Consider the following 19,523-nt stretch of genomic DNA (forward strand, 5'->3'; position numbering starts at 1 on the left):
TTGCTTTTGTTACCCTTGACTGAGGAGGCAAATCCAAAAAAGTATTGCTGAGACTGATGCCCAAGAGTTTACTGTCTGTTTTCTTTTGGGAGTTTTATGGTTTCAGAACTTAGGTTTAGAAGACCTAAATGTAATCCATTTTGAGTTTACTTTTGGATATGATATAAGAAATTGGCCCAGTTCCATTCTTTTGCATGTAGATGTCCAGTTTTCTCAACTAATTTATTGAAGAAACTGTCTTCTCCCCATTGTGTATTCTTGCCTCCTTTTTCATAGATTAATTGACCATGTAAGCATGGGTTTATTTCTGGGCTCTCTGTTTTGTTCTTTTGATCTTTTTTATGCCAATACCATACTGTTTCAATTACTATAGTATTGTTTAGTGTACCCTGAAATCTGGGAACATGAGCCTCCAGCTTTTTCTTTCTCAAGATTGCTTTAGCTATTCAGGGTCTTTTCTGGTTCCATATAAATTTTAGTATTATTTGTTCTAGTTCTGTGAGAACATGTTATTGGTATTTCGATAGGGTTTGCATTGAATCTGTGGATTGCTTTGGGTGAGATGGACATTTTAACGATATTAATTTTTCCAATCCATGAGCATGGTATATCTTTGCATTTATTTGTGTCTCCTTTGGTTTCTTTCATCAGTGTCTTACAGTTTTCAGAGCACAGGTCCTTCACCTTCTTGGTTAAACTGATTCCTAGACATTTTAATGATTCACTTTTTTTTTTAACATTTTATTTATTTATATGTCAGAGAGAGAGAGCACAAGCAGGAGGAGCAGCAGGCAGAGGAAAAAGCAGGCTCCCCTGTGAGCAGGGAGCTCGATGCAGGACTCGATCTCAGGACCTTGGGATCGCGACCTGAGCCAAAGGCTGATGCTTAACCAACTGAGCCACCCAGCCATCCTGACATTTTATTCTTTTTAATCCAATTGTAAATGGGATTTTTTTTCTTAATTTCTTTTTCTGCTAGTTTGTTACCGTATAGAATGCAATGGATTTTTGTATATTTTATTTGTGTACTGTGACTTTACTGAATTCATTTATTAGATCCCACAGTTTTTTGGTGGAGTCCCTGGTGTTTTCTGTATATAGTATTATGTCATCTGCAAATAATGACTGTTTTAGTTCTTCATTGACAGTCTAGATGCCTTCTATTTCTTTTTCTTCTCTGATTGCTGTGGCTAGGACTTCCAGTACTATATTGAATAAAAGTTGTGAGAAATGCATCCTTGCCTTGTTCCTGATTTTGTCTTGTTCCTGATCCACTGAGTAGGATGTTAGCTGTGGGCTTGTCATATATGATGGCCTTAATTATGGAGACATGTTCCTTTATACCCACTTTGTTGAAAGTTTTTATATTAATTTTGTCAAATGCTTTTTTTGCATCTGTTGATGATAATACGATTTTTATCCTTCATTTTGTTAATGTGTATCATGTTGATTGGTTTGCAGAAGTTAAACCATTCTTGCATCCCTGGGATAAATCCCACTTGGTTGTGGTGAATGGTTTTTTGTTTGTTTGCTTGTTTTTAATGTCTAGATTCTTTATTTTCTAGAGTCAGGATTTCTAGCTATCTTGCCAGAACATGCACATTTGAAATTTTATTGTTATTGTTGTTTTCTTTTTTTCATTTTTGTTTTATCCATCATTCTTAGTTGTGTTTCTTTTTCTTTAAGTTTTTATTTAAATTCCAGTTAGTTAACATGTAGTGTAATATTAGTTTCAGTAGTAGAATTCTATGAGTCATCACTTACATACAAAACCCAGTGCTCCTCACAAGTGCCCTCCAAATACCCATCACCCGTTTAGCCCATCCCCCTGCCTACCTTCCTCCAGCAAACCTCAGTTTGACTTCTTCCTTGCCAGTTTGGATGCCTTTTATTTCTTTTTGTTGTCTGATTGCTGAGGCTAGTCTGAATGATCTTTTTAATGTATTCGAAATGCAGTTTGTTAATATTTTGTTGAGGATTTTTGCATCTATGTTCATCAGTGATGTTGGCCTATAATTTTCTGTTTTTGTAGTGTCTTTGTTTTGGCATCAGTGTCTTTGGCCTGGTAGAATTACTTTGGACATGTTCTTTCTCTCTCTCTTTCTCTCTCTCTCTTTTTTTTAATAGTTTGAGAAAGAGATTATAACTGTTCTTTAAATGTTTGGTAGAATTCACCTGTAAAAAAAAAAAAAAGAAAGAAATACAGAATTTAAAAAAAAAAAAGAAAAAAGAAAAAAAAAAAAAAAGAATTCACCTGTGAAGTCGTCTGATCCTGGACTTTGGTTTGTTGGAAGTATTTTGATTACTGATTTAATTTCATTACTAGTAATTGGTCTGTTCAGGCTTTCTGTTTCTTCCTGTTTCACTCTTGGAAGATAGTTTCCAGGAATTTGTCCATTTCTTCTAATGTGTTGGCACATAATTTTTCATAGTAGTCTCATAATCCTTTATATTTCTGTGGTGTCAGCTGTGACACTTCTCTTTCGTTTCTGGTTTTATTTATTTGAGTCCCCTCTTTTTTTCTTGATGACTCTGGTTAAAAGTCTATCACTTCTCTCTTTTCAGAGAACTAATCCTTAGTTTTATTGGTCTTTTCTGTTGTTCTTTTAGTCTCTATTCATTTATTTCTGCTCTGCTCTTTGGTATCATTTCCTTCCTTCTGCTTTGGGTTTTGTTTATTATCCTTTTTCTAGTTCCTCTAGGTCAATGTTAAATTGTTTGAGTTTTTCATATTTCTTGATGTGGGCTGTATTGCTGTAAACTTTCTTCTTAGAACTGCTTTTGCTGTGCCTCAAAGATTTTAAAATACTGTGTTTCCATTTTCATTCATCTCAAGGTACTTTTTGAATTTCCTCTTTGATTTCTTTGTTGACTCATTGGTTGTTTAGTAGCATGTTGTTTTGCCTCCACAGTGTTTGTTTTTTTCCACTTTTTTTCTTGGAATGGATTTCCAGTTATACCGTTGTAGTCTGAAAAGATGCTTGATGTGATTTTGGTCGTCTTAAAGTTATTGAGACTTGTTTTGTGGCCTAACATATGAATTACCCTGGAGAATGTTCCATATGCACTTCAAAAGAATGTGTATTCTGCTATTTTTAGGTGGAATGTTCTGTATATATGTGTTAAGTCCACCTGGTCTAATTCGTCATTCAAAGCCACTTTCCTTATGATTTTTGGTTGGGGTCATCTATTCATTGATGTAAGTGGGGTGTTAAAATCCCTTACTGTTGGGGCGCCTGGGTGGCACAGCGGTTAAGCGTCTGCCTTCAGCTCAGGGCGTGATCCCGGCGTTAAGGGATCGAGTCCCACATCAGGCTCCTCTGCTATGAGCCTGCTTCTTCCTCTCCCACTCCCCCTGCTTGTGGTACCCTCTCTCACTGGCTGTCTCGATCTCTGTCGAATAAATAAGTAAAATCTTTAAAAAAAAAAAAAATCCCTTACTGTTATTGTATTACTGTCGATTTCTCCCTTTATGTCTGTTAATATTTGCTTTATATATTTAGGTCTCCTATGTTGGGTGCATAGGTATTTATAATTGTTAAATCCTCTTGTGGGATTGACCCCTTTATGATTATGTAATGCTCTTCTTTGTCTCATGATAGTCTTCGTTTTAAAGTCTATTTTATCTCACTTAATATTGCTACTCCAGCTGTTTTGTTTCCATCTGCATGGAATATCTTTTTCCATCCCTTCACTTTTTTTTTTTTTATAGATTTTATTTATTTATTCGACAGAGATAGAGACAGCCAGCGAGAGAGAGAACACAAGCAGGGGGAGTGGGAGAGGAAGAAGCAGGCTTCCAGCGGAGGAGCCTGATGTGAGGCTGGGATAATGCCCTGAGCCGAAGGCGCTTAACCGCTGTGCCACCCAGGCGCCCCCCATCCCTTCACTTTCAGTTTGTATTTATCTTTAGGTCTGAAGTGAGTCTCTTGTAGGCAGCATATTGATGGTTCTGGTGTTTTCATCCATTCAGTCACCTTGTGTCTTTTCATGGGAGCATTTAGTGCATTTACATTTAAAGTAATTATTGATAGGTATGTGTTTATTGCCATTTTGTTAATTGTTTTCTGGTTGTTTTTGTAGTTATTCTCCGTTCTTTTGCTCTCTTGCGATTTGATGGCTTTCTTTAGTGTTGTGCTTGGGTTCCTTTATTTTTTGTGTATCTGTTGTAGGTTTTGGTTTGCGGTTACCATGAGGTTCGTATATAACATCCCATGTCTATAGTCTATTTTAAGTTGATGGGTGGACACATTTTAAAAGCACTAAATTTTTACTCCCCCTCCCCCATGTTTTATTTATTTGGCATCATATTTTACATTTTTAAAATTTTTTTGTGTCTCTTAACTAGTTTGTTTTTTTTTTTTTTTAAAGATTTTATTTATTTATTTATTTATTTGACAGAGATAGAGACAGCCAGCGAGAGAGGGAACACAAGCAGGGGGAGTGGGAGAGGAAGAAGCAGGCTCATAGCAGCGGAGCCTGATGTGGGGCTCGAACCCATAACGCCGGGATCACGCCCTGAGCCGAAGGCAGACGCTTAACCGCTGTGCCACCCAGGCGCCCCTCTTAACTAGTTTTTATAGATTTAGTTGATTTTACTCTTACTGTCTTTTAACCTTCACACCAACTTTATAAGTGACTGATCTACTACCTTACTATATGTTTGCTTTTACCAGTGAGATTTTTTCTTTCATAATTTAATTCTAGTTATGGCTTCTTCATTTCTGTTCAAAGAAGTCTTTTAACATTTCTTATAAGGTCAGTTAAGTGGTAGTGAACTCCTTTCAACTGTTATTGGTCTGGGAAACTCTTTATCGCTCCAGTTCTGAATGGCAGTTCTGCAGGGTACTGTATCCTTGGTATCTTTGGTCATAGGTGTTTTCCTTTCACCACTTTGAGTATATCATATGACTCCTTTCTGGCCTGCAAAGTTTCTGCTGAAAAATCAGCCAGTAGTCTTATAGGTGTTCCTTTGTGCATAACTAGTTGCTTTCCTCCTGCTGCTTTTTTAAGATTTTTCTCTTTAATTTTTGACGTTTTAATTATTATGTGTATTGGTGGGGAACTCCTTGTCTTCATCTTGTTGGGGGCTATCTGTGCTTCCTGGACCTGGCTGGCTGTTTCCTCCTCCAGGCTGGAGAAGTTTTCAGTGTTACGTCTTCAAATAAGTCTTCTGTCCCTTTGTCTCCTCTTCTGAGACCCCTGTAATGCTAATGTTATTTTGCTTGATATTGTCCCAGATGTCCCTTAATCTATCCTCATTTTTTTCCATTCTTTCTTTTTGCGGTTCAGTTTGGATGGTTTCTACTACCTGCCTTCCAGAGCACTGATCCATTCTTCTGCATCCTCCAATCTGCTGTTGATTCCCTCTGGTGTATTTTTCATTGCAATTATTGCTCAGCTCCGATTAGCTCTTCTTTATATTTTCTGTCTCTTTGTTGAAGTTTGCATTGAGTTCATCCATTCCCAAGTTCAGTGAACATCTCTATGACCATTAATTAAATTGAACTCTATCAGGAGATTTTCAAAGCCAGACATCATAGAGGCTCCTCTTGCCAGTGCAGATCTCTAGGGCAGGGGCTGCCCGGTGTAGGTTTTGAACCCCTCATGTGATATCCCTCCCACTTGTGGGTCAGGACGCCGGAGGTTTGGTTCCCAACCAGACTCTGTCCCCTCTGCCCTTCCCAGTATGTCTTTCTCTTCACGTCTTCAGTGTGGAAGAGGTGTTCTGCTAGTCTTCAGGTGGTTTTCAGAGAGAGTTGCTTCGTATGTTGCTGCAGCTCCGCGTGTCTGTGGGAGGAGGCGGGCTCATGATCTTTCCTCTCTGCAACTTCCCCTGTGATCTCTGCCCCCCATCAGTTTGCTTAGAGTTTTACCAATTTTGCTGATCTTTTCAATAAATAATTAGCTTTAGGTTTCATTGATTTTTCTCTATTGTTTTTCTCTTTTGTGTTTCATTAGTTTTGTTCATGTTGTTTAACTTGCTCTTTTTCTAGTTTAAGGTAGAAGCTGAGGTCATTGATTTGAGACTTTATTTTCTGATACAGGTGTTTAGTGCTATAAATTTCCCCTTAAGTACTTCTGTAGAGGCATCCCACAGACTTCTATACCTTGTAGTTTTCTTTTCATTCAATTCAAAGTGCTAATAACCCTGTGATTTCTTGAGATGGGCTATTTGATAGCCCATCCATGAGCTATTTATAAGCGTGTGATCTCATTTCTAAATACTTGGGGGTGTTTCCAGATACCTTTCTGCTAATGATTTCTATTTTAATTACATTGTGGTCAGAGAATATGCTTCTCTGATGCCTGTTAAATTTATTGAGACTTTTTTTTTATGGCCTAGAATATGGTATATCTTAGTAAAGTTCTTTTTTTTTTTTTTTAGATTTTTATTTATGTATTTGAGAGAGAGAGCAAGCGCATGCGTGCCATGGAGAATGGGGGGGGGTGTGCAGAGGGAGAGGGAGAAGCAGACTCCCTGCTGAGCAAAGAGCCCAATCCCAGGACCCTGAGATCATGACCTGAGCCAAAGGCAGACACTCAACCAACTGAGGCACCCAGGCACTTCTAATCTTAGTAAAGTTCTTTGTGCACTTGAAAAGCACGTATAGTGTGATGGTGTTAGATGGAATGTTCTGTAAATGTCAGGCCAAGTTGGTTGGTAGTGTTGTTTAGGTCTTCTGTTTTCTTACTGATTTTGTGTCGTTTGGTTTATCAGTTACTGATAGGCAAGTATTAACGTCCTCATCTATAGTTGTAGACTTACCTATTTCCCTTACAATTCTGGAACTTTGTGCTTCATGTGTTTTTAAGCCCTGTCATTAAGTGTATACCTAACCATTTATGATTGTTATATCCTTTTCATGACTGACCTCTTTATCATTGCCAGAGATAAAATCATTTCATAATATTCTTTACTCTGAAATCTGTTTTGATTAAAATTGCCATTGTAGCTTTCTTTTGATTAGTGTTAGTGTGACATCTTTTTCCATTTTTCTGTTTTAACTTATTGGTGTCTTTATATTTAAAATGTATTTTTAGGGCAGTGGGAGGATGGGCAAAATGGATGAAGGGGAGTGGGAGGTACAGGTGTCCAGTTATGGAATGAAAAAGTCATGGGGATGAAGGGTGCAGCATAGGGAATGCTAGTCAATGGTATTGTTACAGTGTTGTGTGGAGGCAGAGGGTAGCTACCCTTGTGGTGAGCACAGCGTAACATAGACTGGTTGCATCACTGTATCGTGCACTTGAAACTAATGTAACGTTGTGTGTCAACTTCACTTCAATAAAAAATAAATTAAAATGATAGTAGTAATAATATGTCCAGATAAAAACAACAACATACTAGTTTGTTTCAAAGTAAATAAAATGGTGACTTCGATTTCATAATTAATAAATAATATGTATCTTGTAGGCAGCGTATATTTGGGGCTTGCTTTTTTTTTTTTTTAAAGATTTTATTTATTTATTTATTTATTCGACAGAGATAGAGACAGCCAGAGAGAGAGGGAACACAAGCAGGGGGAGTGGGAGAGGAAGAAGCAGGCCCCCAGCAGAGGACTGATGTGGGGCTCGATCCCAGAACGCCGGGATCACTCCCTGAGCCGAAGGCAGATTCTTAACCGCTGTGCCACCCAGGCGCCCCAGTGGGGGCTTGCTTTTTAACTCACTGTGACAGTCTCCTTTAATTGGGCTGTTTAGGCCATTTGTACTGGATGTGTTTGTTAATAGATTAGATTAGGTCTAAGTCTGACATCTTGCTCTGTGTTTTCTGTTTGTCCCACCTCTTTATCTTCCCTTTTTCCTCTTTTTTTGCACTCTTTTGACTTCCTGTGCTTTCATATTATCTTCTGGCTTATTAGCTGTAACTCTGTTATTAGTGGTTGCTTTAAGATCTGTAGTGTGCGTTTTTAGCCATCATGATCTGGTGTCACTGATAGGATACCATATCTCATGTATGATGTAAGGACTTTATAGTAAATAGATGCTTCCATTTGTCTTCTCTAGTCTTTATAGCATTGTTGTCATACGGTTTACTTCTGTGTATGTTATAAACCTCATCCTGCGTTGTTAATATTGCTCTTTAAACAGTTGATTATCTTTTAAAGAGATTTAAATAATAAGAGAAAGATCTTATGTACTTATCCAGAGTTACCGTTTCTGGTGCTCCCCATTCCTTTGTTTAGATCTTTATTTCCATCTGGTATCATTTAACTTCTACCTGTAGGATTTCCTTTAACATTTCTTATAGTGTGGGTCTACTGATGATGAACTCTTTCATATTCTGTGTATCTGGGGACTCCTTTACGGTAATTTGCGGCATTTGTAGGTCTTAACTCAGTTCGGTTTTTTTCCTGTTAGGGATCACTGTCCTTTGTTGTTGTGTCCAAATGTTGTAAAAACCATTGTTTCATATATCTTGTCTGTTTCTGTTGCTGTTTTGGGCAGGAGAGTAAATTTGGCCCGTGGTCTCTCATCTTGGAGGCTGAAGTTCTGGCCAGGAATTAGAGAAAAGAAGTAAAGCGGGAGCTGTACAGACAAGCAGTTAATTAGCAAGTAAAATGCCTTTTGAAGTTTCTGGGTGGGGCATATTAAATCCGCAGTGGTGTTGAATATCTCTGAGGACTTCCCTTTGTGTCCCTGTCCGAGCGCTCATTGTTTGTGGTATTGAGCACGTTGGCCTGGCTGTGAGTGGGGTCCAGAGCTGGTGTGGCAGGGGCAGCGGCTTGTTGGAACTGAGGACGGCAGTAGATGCGAAATGACTTCTAGAAGGAAAAGCCAGGGAGAGGCCTGGGTTGGAATTGAAGAAAAGGTTTAGGGAAAGTTTCGGAGCACCTCCCCTCCAATATGCTGAATTGAGGTGCTCTTTAATTCCCATCTCTGGAAGGCTCTCCTGCTCACATAACAGCCAAGTACAGTAGGGAGCTTGATCCCACAAATTAGGGCCTGTGATGTGGGGAGGAGGGGCGGCATGTTGTGACCCTGAGGCTCTTTTCTATACTATGTAAAATTCACACAGAATTGTTTTCCTCTGGCAGCTCTGAGCAGACAACATGCCATAACTGTTTGCCTACGTAGGATGAGTGAGTAAAGAAAAGAAAGCGGGGGTGGGATGTGTCTTCGTTTGCTTCGACAGCCGTGATAACAAAATGCCATGAGCTGGGCAGCTTCAACAACAGAAGTTTATTCTGTCACAGTTCTGAGCCCGGGAAGTTCAAGGTCAGGGTTCCAACAGGGTCCAGTTTCTGGTGAGGGCTTCTTTCCTGGCTTGCAGCCACCTTCTGGTGTGTCCTCACGTGGCCTTATCTTCAGTGGGTATATTTGGAAAGAGAGATCTCTCTCTCTCTCTCTCCTTTTCCTTTTCTTATGAGGCCATCAATCCTCCTGGATTAGGACCCCACCCGTATGACCTCATTTGACCTTCATTACCTCCTAAAAGCACTATCTCCAAATACTGTCACATTGGCAGTTAGGCTTCAACATTGGAATTTGGGGGAAGACGCAAATATTCAGTCACTTGAAGAGTGTATGAGATTCCGCAGCTCCGTGGGTATCTAACAGGTGTGACTCGGGTTTTTGTCAGCCCCTCATTTCTGGTGGCCATTCCCTCCAGAGGCCCAAGCCCTGCTAATAGCCCCTCTGCTACAGACCTCCAAACCAAAAGCCTTTAAAATTAGATTGGATTTCAGTTTTTTGTTGAAATGCATAGAAGTGGCGTGGGTGTTCCTTTTCGGTTACTGTATAGGTTCTATGGGGAAAGGGACAGGTCTCCTGATAGATTTCCTATATCTTGTCTCCAGGTTCTTCTTTGCGGTCCAGTTGGTCCAAAGCTGCATGAACTTCTTGACGATAATGTATTTGTTCCACCACAATCATTGCAGGAAGTGGATGAGTTCCACCTAATTTTAGAATATCAAGCAGGTAAGAGCAATGAGTAAGTAACAGTGTGAGACCGGACAGGGGACTGTGTTGTCAGATTGGGGTGTGACTGGTCGCAGCTGATCTTTGTGGGTTGGCAGGACCCTTTCTTGCCTTACTGAAGATTTCCTCTCAGTTCTGCTGAGCTGATACTGGCCATGGTCTCAAGAGTAGAGAGTATTAGAACAGTGAAGAAAATTCCCGGATCTACAGACAGAACTGATCTGAACCCAAGAGAAATTAGGCTCTAGGAAAACCGGCATCTTGAGTAAAAATGAAAATGTGTTAAACACACACATACAAAGTTTTTCTTTATTACTAAGGAAAAAGAAGGGCAGGTAAACATCTGTTCAGCGCTGTGCTGGATTCTGCCCTGGGCTTTTCTGGCCAACTGTTCCAAGCTGGTTGGGATTGATTCCAGGCCTCTGGCAAACTTCCTTTGAAGCATTTTACTTTCCCTTGGGTGTGGAAGTGTTTGTATGTAGCAGCACTTACATTACTTCCCATTATACAGCGCGCCAGGGTTCATCAGTCCAAATCCAGCCCCTCCGGGGTCTCCCAGCAGATTTTGTGTGTCACAGAGACTACAGTTCTGATTCCTAGAGAATCCTAACTACCTAAACATATTTTGACTCTGTTTATTTAATTCTGCATATTTGCTGTGGTCTCTTTGCTCAGAACTCAGACTCTTGAATTTCTTTTTTTTTTTTTTTTAAGATTTTATTTATTTATTCGACAGAGATAGAGACAGCCAGTGAAGAGAGGGAACACAAGCAGGGGGAGTGGGAGAGGAAGAAGCAGGCTCACAGCGGAGGAGCCTGATGTGGCTCAATCCCATAACGCCGGGATCACGCCCTGAGCCGAAGGCAGACGCTTAACCGCTGTGCCACCCAGGCACCCCAGACTCTTGAATTTCTGACTCAACACGTTATTAACTCAAGTTAAAGACTCCAGCATCTCAACAGACTAATTGGTCCCTTAACGCACCACTTTAATAGGCTTCGGTGAACTGCTTCCAAGTCGATTAAGAGAACCTCACCTACTAGAGTAATTAGTGTGAGATAGGAAATAGAGCACTTCTTGAAAGTTACGTTTTTCTCTGTGTGGAAAAAAAGAATTGCTTGTCTCTGGTTCTCGTTTGGGTGCATATCGGAATCAGGAAGTTCGGAAGGGCTTGGTCTGAACATTATGGACAGAACGTTGGAGTAGGCAGTTCACATTTAATGATACGCAAGTTTTGAGTTTCTCAGAAACTCATGATGATAGTTCTTACTGCTTGAAGATTGTGGTAAGGGTTCAGAAGTACCGTGAGCTCCTTCAGTGAAAGGCATGAACAGTACCGTTGACTGTAAGAGCTAAAGATGTGCCTTGGAGGTGCTGCTGCTGCCAGTTCCAGATTCCTCTCCCTTGCACCCTGCTGACGCTCACCTCATGACCTGGGGACCTTCCTGGTTCCTGGTTTCTGTCGTCTTCCCTGGTGACTGCAGGGCGGAGAGACTGCTCTCTTCAACCAGATTTTGCTGTCAGTTTTGACAGCTGTGCCTCGTGTGGAGGTAAGCAGATGGCACAGCTTGTCTTGAAAGGAGACTGTCTCCAACCTTGGCTTTATAAACGCCACACTTTAGTTTTTCTTTTTTATGCCTTATTTTTGTTAGTACAAAGCAGGGCCTCCTATGAAATTTACGTGAAGTTACATTTTCACTGACCTTTGGAGGGAACCTAGTCTGGTGGCAGAAGCCCTCAGATCACTTGTCTTCACAGAAATCCATCCCCAGCTTCTCTCAAATTTAGATGAATAAATTCCCATAGAGGATTTGTCACTGATGGTTTCCTCCTTTTCCCCTGCCAGACTTACCCAGAGAAGCTTGCTTTCAGGCTTTGGGCTGGGGACCCACTGAGTCACACACAGGTTTTGCTGACCTAGTGGCTGAAGGGCAGGACGGTAAATTGAGAGGAGGGATTGCTCGGAGAAACACTTTCCGAGCTCTGTGAGAACAGGGGGTTTTTGAGGTCCCAGGCTCTCCCTGTCTGCGTTCCAGTCGGTTCGCCTCTCAGGCCGCTCGCTCCATGTCCTGTGTCCCGTGGGAACAGCCAGGGAGCAGCTCTCCACTTCCCTCCTTGTCTTTGCCTTGCAGAGGCCTATTTATTTTGCCTCTCTCACTTTTTCCCTGAGGAAATTCATTTACTTTGAATGCCGTGTGGCTCTCCTGCATAAGTCAGGCGCTTCTCAGCAGCTTTGCGCCGGAAGGGGCAGTCCCAGGTCTTGCCCTCGGGAGGACTCTGATGTGGATTTCTCCCCTTGTGCAGAGTCTTGTCAGTGGGGAAGATGTTGGATTTGGAGTCATACCCATATTCTTTGTTCTCACAGGCCATCAAAGTCCTCAGTCTTTCCTCTCATTCGCTTGTTCTTTGCTCATTCATTTGTTCACATGCTGCATGCAGGGACGGTGTGAGGCAGGACCAGCTGGTGACAGAAGGCGTGGGCCCTGGCTCAGCTCACAGCTCACTGCAGGGCATGGGCTCTTGAGCAGATGATTACAAAATCATGTGCCCCATCCTTAAGAGGTACCAACAGTGGCCCAGGGGAGAAAGCAGCCGAGTCTGCTGGGGTTGGCAGAGTTGGGAAAGGCTTCGCAGGGGGGGCCACCCTTGCTTTGGGTCTTTGGAGATAAAACAGGGTTGGAGTGTTGCACTCAGCTGTGTGGACCATTATTGGGTGTTTTCTTTGGACAAATGATAAGACATGGACCAGGAATTAAAGGAATGTGACATTGTAACCAACATAACCATGGTGTTGGGGTTTAGTAAATAGGAAATGTCTTTTTCTGCTTTCATAGATTTTTATATAAATGACCCACATATAAAATGTTTTTCAGAGGACTGGATTCAGTAAAGTGAACTCACAGTAGAGGAAAGGTGGGCTCTGGCAGCCGTGATCCTTGGTCCAGAGTAAGCCTGGCGCATGCACGCATGCTCGCTCCCCGTGGAGAGGCAAGGCTTCTGTTCAGAGAGGCCTGTTGTAGGAAGGACAGTTCGCTGGCGGCAGTTGGCAAGTCAGCCTGCAGTATGAGGAAACCCTCTGCTGTGGTTTGTTTGCCTTGGGGAAAAGCTTTCTGAAGGAATGTCCAGTAACTATGATAGAAACCAGTGAAAAACTAGCTTTCAGTGTATGAACTCTAATTTTGTAAATGACATGAATTCTTTACTTGGAGGGAAAGCCGTATTAAACCCGGATCCTAAATCCTTGCCCCTTAGTCTCCGGAAGCGCCTCCATGCTGGTTGGGGGCCAGGGGGAGTCATCTAAACAGTTGCAGAGCCTAGGTGGCCCTTGCGCTGAGTTTCAAGATTTGCTGCCAAGCCTTGGGAGAGAAAAAGTGGTGAGGCTTTATCAGGAGAACCGGGGGAGGCCTCTGTCGCCTGCCCTGCTTTCGGACTCCGCCACAGCACATGCCTGTCAAATGCTTGGCCGCTGCGGGGTCTGCGTGGGTAGTTCTCCACGCACATGTTCATCAGGATCTCCTTCGGTGGGCCTCACCGCCTGCACGTTGAAAACTCAGCTCCCCAGGAGATTCTGACGCAGGGCCTGTGGGGAGAGCCAGTCCTGTGGGTGGAGATCCCCACCTGCTCCCCCCACCAGAAGACCCAGCCAAGGGTGGGTGTAGCCTCCCTCGGACCGGCTCAGTTGGGGAGATGCTGAGTGGGCCCTCCCTGCGGGCCTGTGCCGGGTACTTTGAGCATCAGAGACAGACAACGTTCCCGTCGAAGAGCTGGTGTTCTCTCTGGGGAGATGTGGCGCACGTGTGTGAAAAGTTAAGTAATGGCGTAAGCTCGAATCCTTGTTGAGAACCGTAGAAGACATAGCTCAGAGCAAAATGATATCCCCCAGACCCTGTGAAGGGAAACCTGTGGATGCTCGAAGCGGGGAAAATGCACCTCGGCAGCAGCCACTTAGGGAGGAAGTAGCACTTGAACTTGGTCTCGAGCAGGCATTATTCCAAAGCAGCTCGCTCAGAGGAGGCTAGAGCAGCCAGACGCTGTTAGCTTCTGGATCAAATGCCGGGAAAGCACGAGCGGGCAGCGCGGAGGAGGGGCTGCAGTCAGCTTAACTCGTGGAATTCCAGCCTCCGTGGGTCCCAGCTGCATGCAAGGTGCTCGGGGCCCGGCTGTGAGGTGGGAAGTGCTTCGAGAAAGGTAGCGTGTCCCATATGCAGGGACGTGCACGGTGTGCACGGGATGCTGGTATTTGGAGGTTGTGCTCTGTAACCGGGAAGGAACACAGGCATCCTGTATGTGAGAGCTCGGCCAGCAGTAGAGCTCTCCTGGGACTCATTGGCAGCCCCTTGACAAAGGCATAGAGCGCCCATGCTGTGTTTGTTGTTTTGTTGGGTTGGGGTCTGGTTGATTTGTCTCTTTACTGACCACCGTCCACCTGGATACAGCACCATGCTTGGCTAGGCCATCGTAGCCGGGCTCCCCTCGGCCGGAAGCCAGCCTGCCCAGAGCCGGGGCTCCAGTGAGGCCCCCTCCAGCCTCCACAGCTAGGAGACTTAAAGCCTCTTCCTTTTCTTCCCATTGTGTTGACTGGGCTTTTCTAGGGGAGGAGTGGGGCCAGTTAAAAGCTCCCCATGCCAACCGATTCATCTTCTCCCACGACCTCTCCAACGGGGCCATGAATATGCTGGAAGTGTTTGTGTCTAGCCTGGAGGAGTTTCAGCCAGACCTGGTGGTCCTCTCGGGATTGCACATGATGGAGGGACAGAGCAAGGAGCTCCAGAGGAAGAGGCTCTTGGAGGTAATTAGCACCGTCACAGACTCTCACAGACCTCGGCTAGCGGTTGTCCTCAGGTTCCCGCCGCTCTCAGCGTCTGCAGCTCGAGCTGCCTGGTCCTCGGTCCCGGTACTCCCTAGGGCGCGGGCGGCAGCGTGAGCAGGACAGGGCGGAACTTCCTCTTGCCTGAGCCTCTGCGCCCTGCGCTATGCTGAGTGTGGCTCCGGCCGCCGTGTGTGTGGTCTGCGTGCTCTGTGTCGTGTGTCGTGTCTCTTCACATCCGCTCTGCTGCAGTTCCTCGGGGTAGGCCCCCAGGAATAGGCTGCCCCCCGAGCGCACAGGGGGTGCTTCTTGGTGCCCAGGGTGTGTGACCCCGGTGCTTCCATGTCCGCAAGAGCGTCCCTCGTCTGGAGGCTGTGGTGACCCCGGGGCTTAGAGCTTTCATCATGATGCAAAAAAGGCAGTGACCGGAGGCACCGCCTCTTGGCCTTGACCCGTTCTTCCCTCTCGTGTGAGCTCTGTTTCTAATGGCACCGCTGCGCTTTTCTCCTGGCAGGTCGTGACCTCCATTTCGGACATCCCCGCTGGTACCCCAGTTCACCTCGAGCTGGCCAGCATGACCAACAAGGAGCTCATGCGGAGCATTGTGCATCAGGTAACCACGGGGGCGGCATGTGCGGCCTTCTGGGGCCCTCAGCCTGGGGGGCCTCGCAGAGAAGCGCCCTTGTCCAGTGGGGCCAGCTCTTGGGGCTCAGGGGCCGGCTCACTGAGGTGTGGGTGATCTGTCACTCAGACCTGGGTCCACGGAGATCCAGATAAGGAGCCAGGGCCGTTCTGGAACAGGATCTCCTCCTGGGTTAGAAATACGGCAGCGTCCCGTATTTGGACATGGAGAAGTTGGACATGAATGGTTTCTGTGGTCGCACCCAAAGGAGAAAACAGAAGGCCCAGTTTAGCTGCTTTCAGTTGAACTTCCAGAAGCTCAGAGGAGAGGAACTTTGGGGGAGCTTCACTCCCTCACCACCGGGCAGCCAGGTATTGGACTCCTGCCCCTGGATGGCAGCAGTGAGCAGACCCATGCTCCACAGCACAGCACAGGCTGTGGAAGCCAGGGTTGGAATGCCAGCTTTGCCACTTTCTAGCTTTATGAACTTAAGCAAGTTATGTAACCTTTTATTGTATTACTGTTTAACCTTTTTAATGGGTAATATATTCATATGGTTCAAACCGCAGTAATACTAAGATACACAGTGATGTCTCCCTCCCACCACCTATACGCGCCGTTAGGAATCTTCTTGGTTTCATCCTTACGCCTCCAGAGTCACTGTACAAATAGAAGCAGACGTGGGAATATATCCTTAGTGTTTGGTCCCTTTTACCCCCAGAGATAGCATAGTGTACTGAATATGGACTGTTCTACACGGCACTTTTTCTCACTGATTGGATTTTGGAGGCCTTTTCTCTGTCATCACTGGGAGCATGCTGTCTTTTCACAGCCAGGCGATGAAAGGGAACATGCGGGGCCTCCAGGTTATTCACCCTGCACGGGTTCCCGGGTTAAGACCCCTGCACCGTCTTGTTGGGCTCTTGGTTTCTGGCCTTTGCTATCCCAGACGGAGGTGCAACGGAGAACTTTTTACGTGACTTTCCTTTCCCTTCGAGCCGGTATGTGAGTCTGATGAGTTCGGTGCCAGGTGGAGCAGGAAAGGCCTTTGTAAGTTGAATGCTGCCAAGATGCCCTCGCGAGAGCTGGGCCCGTTCACCTGCACAAGAGCTCTTCACAAGTGCTCATTTCCTCGTAACTGCCACCAGAATGGGATTAGAGATGCGCATTCTTTGACCAATCTGATGGGTGAAAAATAGTTGAGAATAATTGTGGGTTGTTTGAATAGACTTTACTTTTTAGGGCAGTTTCAAGTTTGTAGCAAAAGTGAGTAGCATGTGGCGAGTTCCCAGGTACCTGCCACACACAGCCATTGCCTTCCCCACTGCTGGCGTCCCGCCGACTGCAGTGTCGCCGCCGTGAGCGCCTGGCCCCGCACTCACACAGGCAGTCACCACCCATAGTCCACGGTTTACGGCGGGGTTCGCACTTGGTGTTTCTCAACAGAGGTTTTAATTTGCATTTCTCTTCTAAGGTTAGCTTTCCATTTTTTAAAAAAGCCATGTTTGTTTTATTTTCTGTGTATCTGTTTAACTTTTCTGAGCCTCAGTCTCCTTATCTGGTAAATGGAGGCAATTCCTCCCGCTCTGAGCGGGTTACGGTAAGAACAGTATGAAACAAGGCCGCCCGCTTCGGGCCTTACAGCTCGTGCCATAAGCAGACGTGCTGTCCCATGAGCAAAGGTGCGGGCCGCTGGTTTCAAATAATAAACACACGCGCGCGCGCACACACCCGTTCCACACTCCCTCCCTCCGGGGGTGCCTCTCCCTCACACATTCCCTGTGTGCGGTTCTCTGGCTCCGAGGAGAGAAGAGCCAAGTCAGAGAGAGTGAGGTCGACAGAGTGGCTCCCCTCAAGACTGGGACGGCTCAGCGGCTCCCGTCCAATGCCCTTTGCACACCGTGTGACTAAATACGGCCTTCCCGAACCCACACCTGCTTACAGAGCTTAGCTCTAACAGGAAACTTCCTCCCCATTTCTTGGTATTGTGTCCACGGGACCACGTGGCCCTGCATGTTGCCAGGGCCTTTGCTTCCCCGGCACGGCGCCTACTGGCGTCCGGGGACCGAGAGCCCTGTCCCACCAGAAGGCGTGCAAAGTCTCAGGTGCGCACATGGACAGAAATAGGAAGCAGGTGCCCCTCTGCCCTTTGAGTGAATAAAACAGAAGACCGAGGCCACAGCAGTGTCACTGCCACTTTCTGGGATTATCCCAAGTGATAATGAAGGTGCGGTTAGAGGTGTCATGGCGGAAGCAGTGACCTGTGACTGTCACTTCCCCGGCACGTGCTTCCGGGGTGGGGAATCTCGGGGGAAGGAAGAAAGACACCGTACTGCCTTCCCTGACCGTAGTCACGGGCCGTGTCCTCGGGCCTCTTAGGAGCTGGGTGTCCATCAGAAAGAGACGTCCTTTGTGTTTCTGTTAGCAGGTCTTTCCTGCGGTGACGTCCCTGGGGCTGAACGAGCAGGAGCTGCTGTTCCTCAGCCAGGCGGCATCGGGACCCCACTCCTCTCTCTCTTCCTGGAATGGCGTCCCCGACGTGGGCATGGTCAGTGACATCCTCTTTTGGATCTTGAAGGAACATGGGTGGAGTAAAAGCAGAGCCTCGGACCTCACCAGGATCCATTTCCACACGCTGGTCTACCACATCCTGGCAACTGTCGACGGACACTGGGCCAACCAGCTGGCGGCCGTGGCCGCGGGAGCCCGCGTGGCCGGGACGCAGGCCTGCGCAACAGAAACCATAGACGCCAGCCGAGTGTCCCTGCGGGCACCCCGCGAGTTCGTGACTTCCCATTCAGAGGCGGGCTCGAGGATCGTAATAAACCCCAACGAGCCAGTGGCGGAGTGGCACAGGGAGGGGATATCCTTCCACTTCACACCAGTACTGGTGTGTAAAGATCCCATTCGAACAGTGGGCCTTGGAGATGCCATTTCCGCCGAAGGCCTCTTCTATTCAGAAGTCCGTCCTCACTCTTAGGAAGGTGGCTGTGGGTAATTTTTCTGAAGGAGAGCTACCCAATTTAAGAACTATAGGAAAAAAAGATGGAGGGGTATCAAAACAGTTTCTAGATCTAACTGAAAGATAGATAGCCAAAGAAACAGCAGACTCAGCTCTATCAGATACATTCCAGCCTGTTGACGATGACGCAAAAACATTTCAGGTTTTAATCAGAATTTAGCTATCTACTAACGAGACTGGATTTTTCTTTTATGTTGTGTGTTACAGGGGTAAAACTTGATTCCCATGTCCCCATTTATGCAGCGTTGTCCAGTATTGTAGGCCAGACTGGCTCTGGAGAGCACGTCCGCCGGAGAAAGCACTTACCCGTTGCCCGGTGCAGGAGCGCATGCTCGCTCGGCCGTGCTCCCGTCTCCAGTGAAGCCCAGCGCCAGCGTCTCATGTTCTCTCTTAGCCCCGCGCTCCTGGGCAGGATCACGATTTCCACTCAGTGTTACAGTGAAGATAATTATGAGCACACCTTCTGAGTCTTCTGCTCTCAAACTTAAGACAGCCACAAGTCAGGACAAAACGATCGCTCCTGTGCGTTGCGGTCACAGCCTCGCGCAGCCTTTGGGGGAGGCCTTGGCTCTGTGTGCGTTCAGAAGCCTGGTTGGCCTGCGGGGCGGCCTCGGGGGCTGCCGGGCTCCGCCGTCTGCCCTGGTGCCCCGGGGTCGCAGGCTGGCTGGTCAGAGCCCACCAAGCCGGGGCCCAGCCTCGTGTGCCAGCTCTGCGTACGCTTTCCACCTTGCGAGACGGATCTTGTTCATTCTGATCCTTGAAGGAGTTTGCTTTACAACTGGAATATGCTTCTGCGTGTGTAACAGATCGTGTTTGTCTACACTGATACACCACATCCATTAAAAAGTTTTACCTCATCAGAGCCCCAGGATCATGAATAAATCTGTCATGTTATGTATTTATTTTTTTATAAGTCAAGGAGACTTCTGTGTGCTTTTAAATATATTAAAACAATTTACATTTCAGGAACCCGAAGTCTACGTGTGATTGATTTCATGTCTCCCAGCACCACCGTGGAACCACACGAAGTGTAATTCATTCTGATCTTGACTAGGATGTGAGTTCGGCGTTGACTCTGCTCTTGAGGGGTTTATCTTCTGCACCGCTGGGTCCCTCGCACCGAGCCCGGGCTATGGGACTGTCATCTG

The 19,523-nt window shown here is 45.8% G+C and overlaps 1 protein-coding gene across 3 annotated transcripts in view; it reads left to right on the forward strand.

The window, feature by feature from the left end:
* Positions 1-19,344, forward strand: part of ADPGK (ADP dependent glucokinase) — a 35,368-nt gene extending 16,024 nt beyond the window's left edge. For 2 of the 3 annotated variants that reach the window (XM_011225580.3, XM_034660705.1), the window contains 4 exons: positions 9,804-9,924; positions 14,517-14,713; positions 15,246-15,344; positions 17,779-19,344. In XM_011225580.3, the coding sequence (XP_011223882.1) occupies positions 9,804-9,924; positions 14,517-14,713; positions 15,246-15,344; positions 17,779-18,333 (972 nt within the window). In that variant the 3' untranslated portion in view covers positions 18,334-19,344. The remainder of the gene's footprint in view (positions 1-9,803; positions 9,925-14,516; positions 14,714-15,245; positions 15,345-17,778) is intronic. The other variant, XM_002919707.4, reaches the window with a different exon arrangement.
* Positions 19,345-19,523: the final 179 nt, after the last annotated feature.

This window comes from Ailuropoda melanoleuca, chromosome 5 (assembly GCF_002007445.2).
Source record: "Ailuropoda melanoleuca isolate Jingjing chromosome 5, ASM200744v2, whole genome shotgun sequence".
In the NCBI taxonomy this organism is placed as follows: Eukaryota; Metazoa; Chordata; class Mammalia; order Carnivora; family Ursidae; genus Ailuropoda; species Ailuropoda melanoleuca.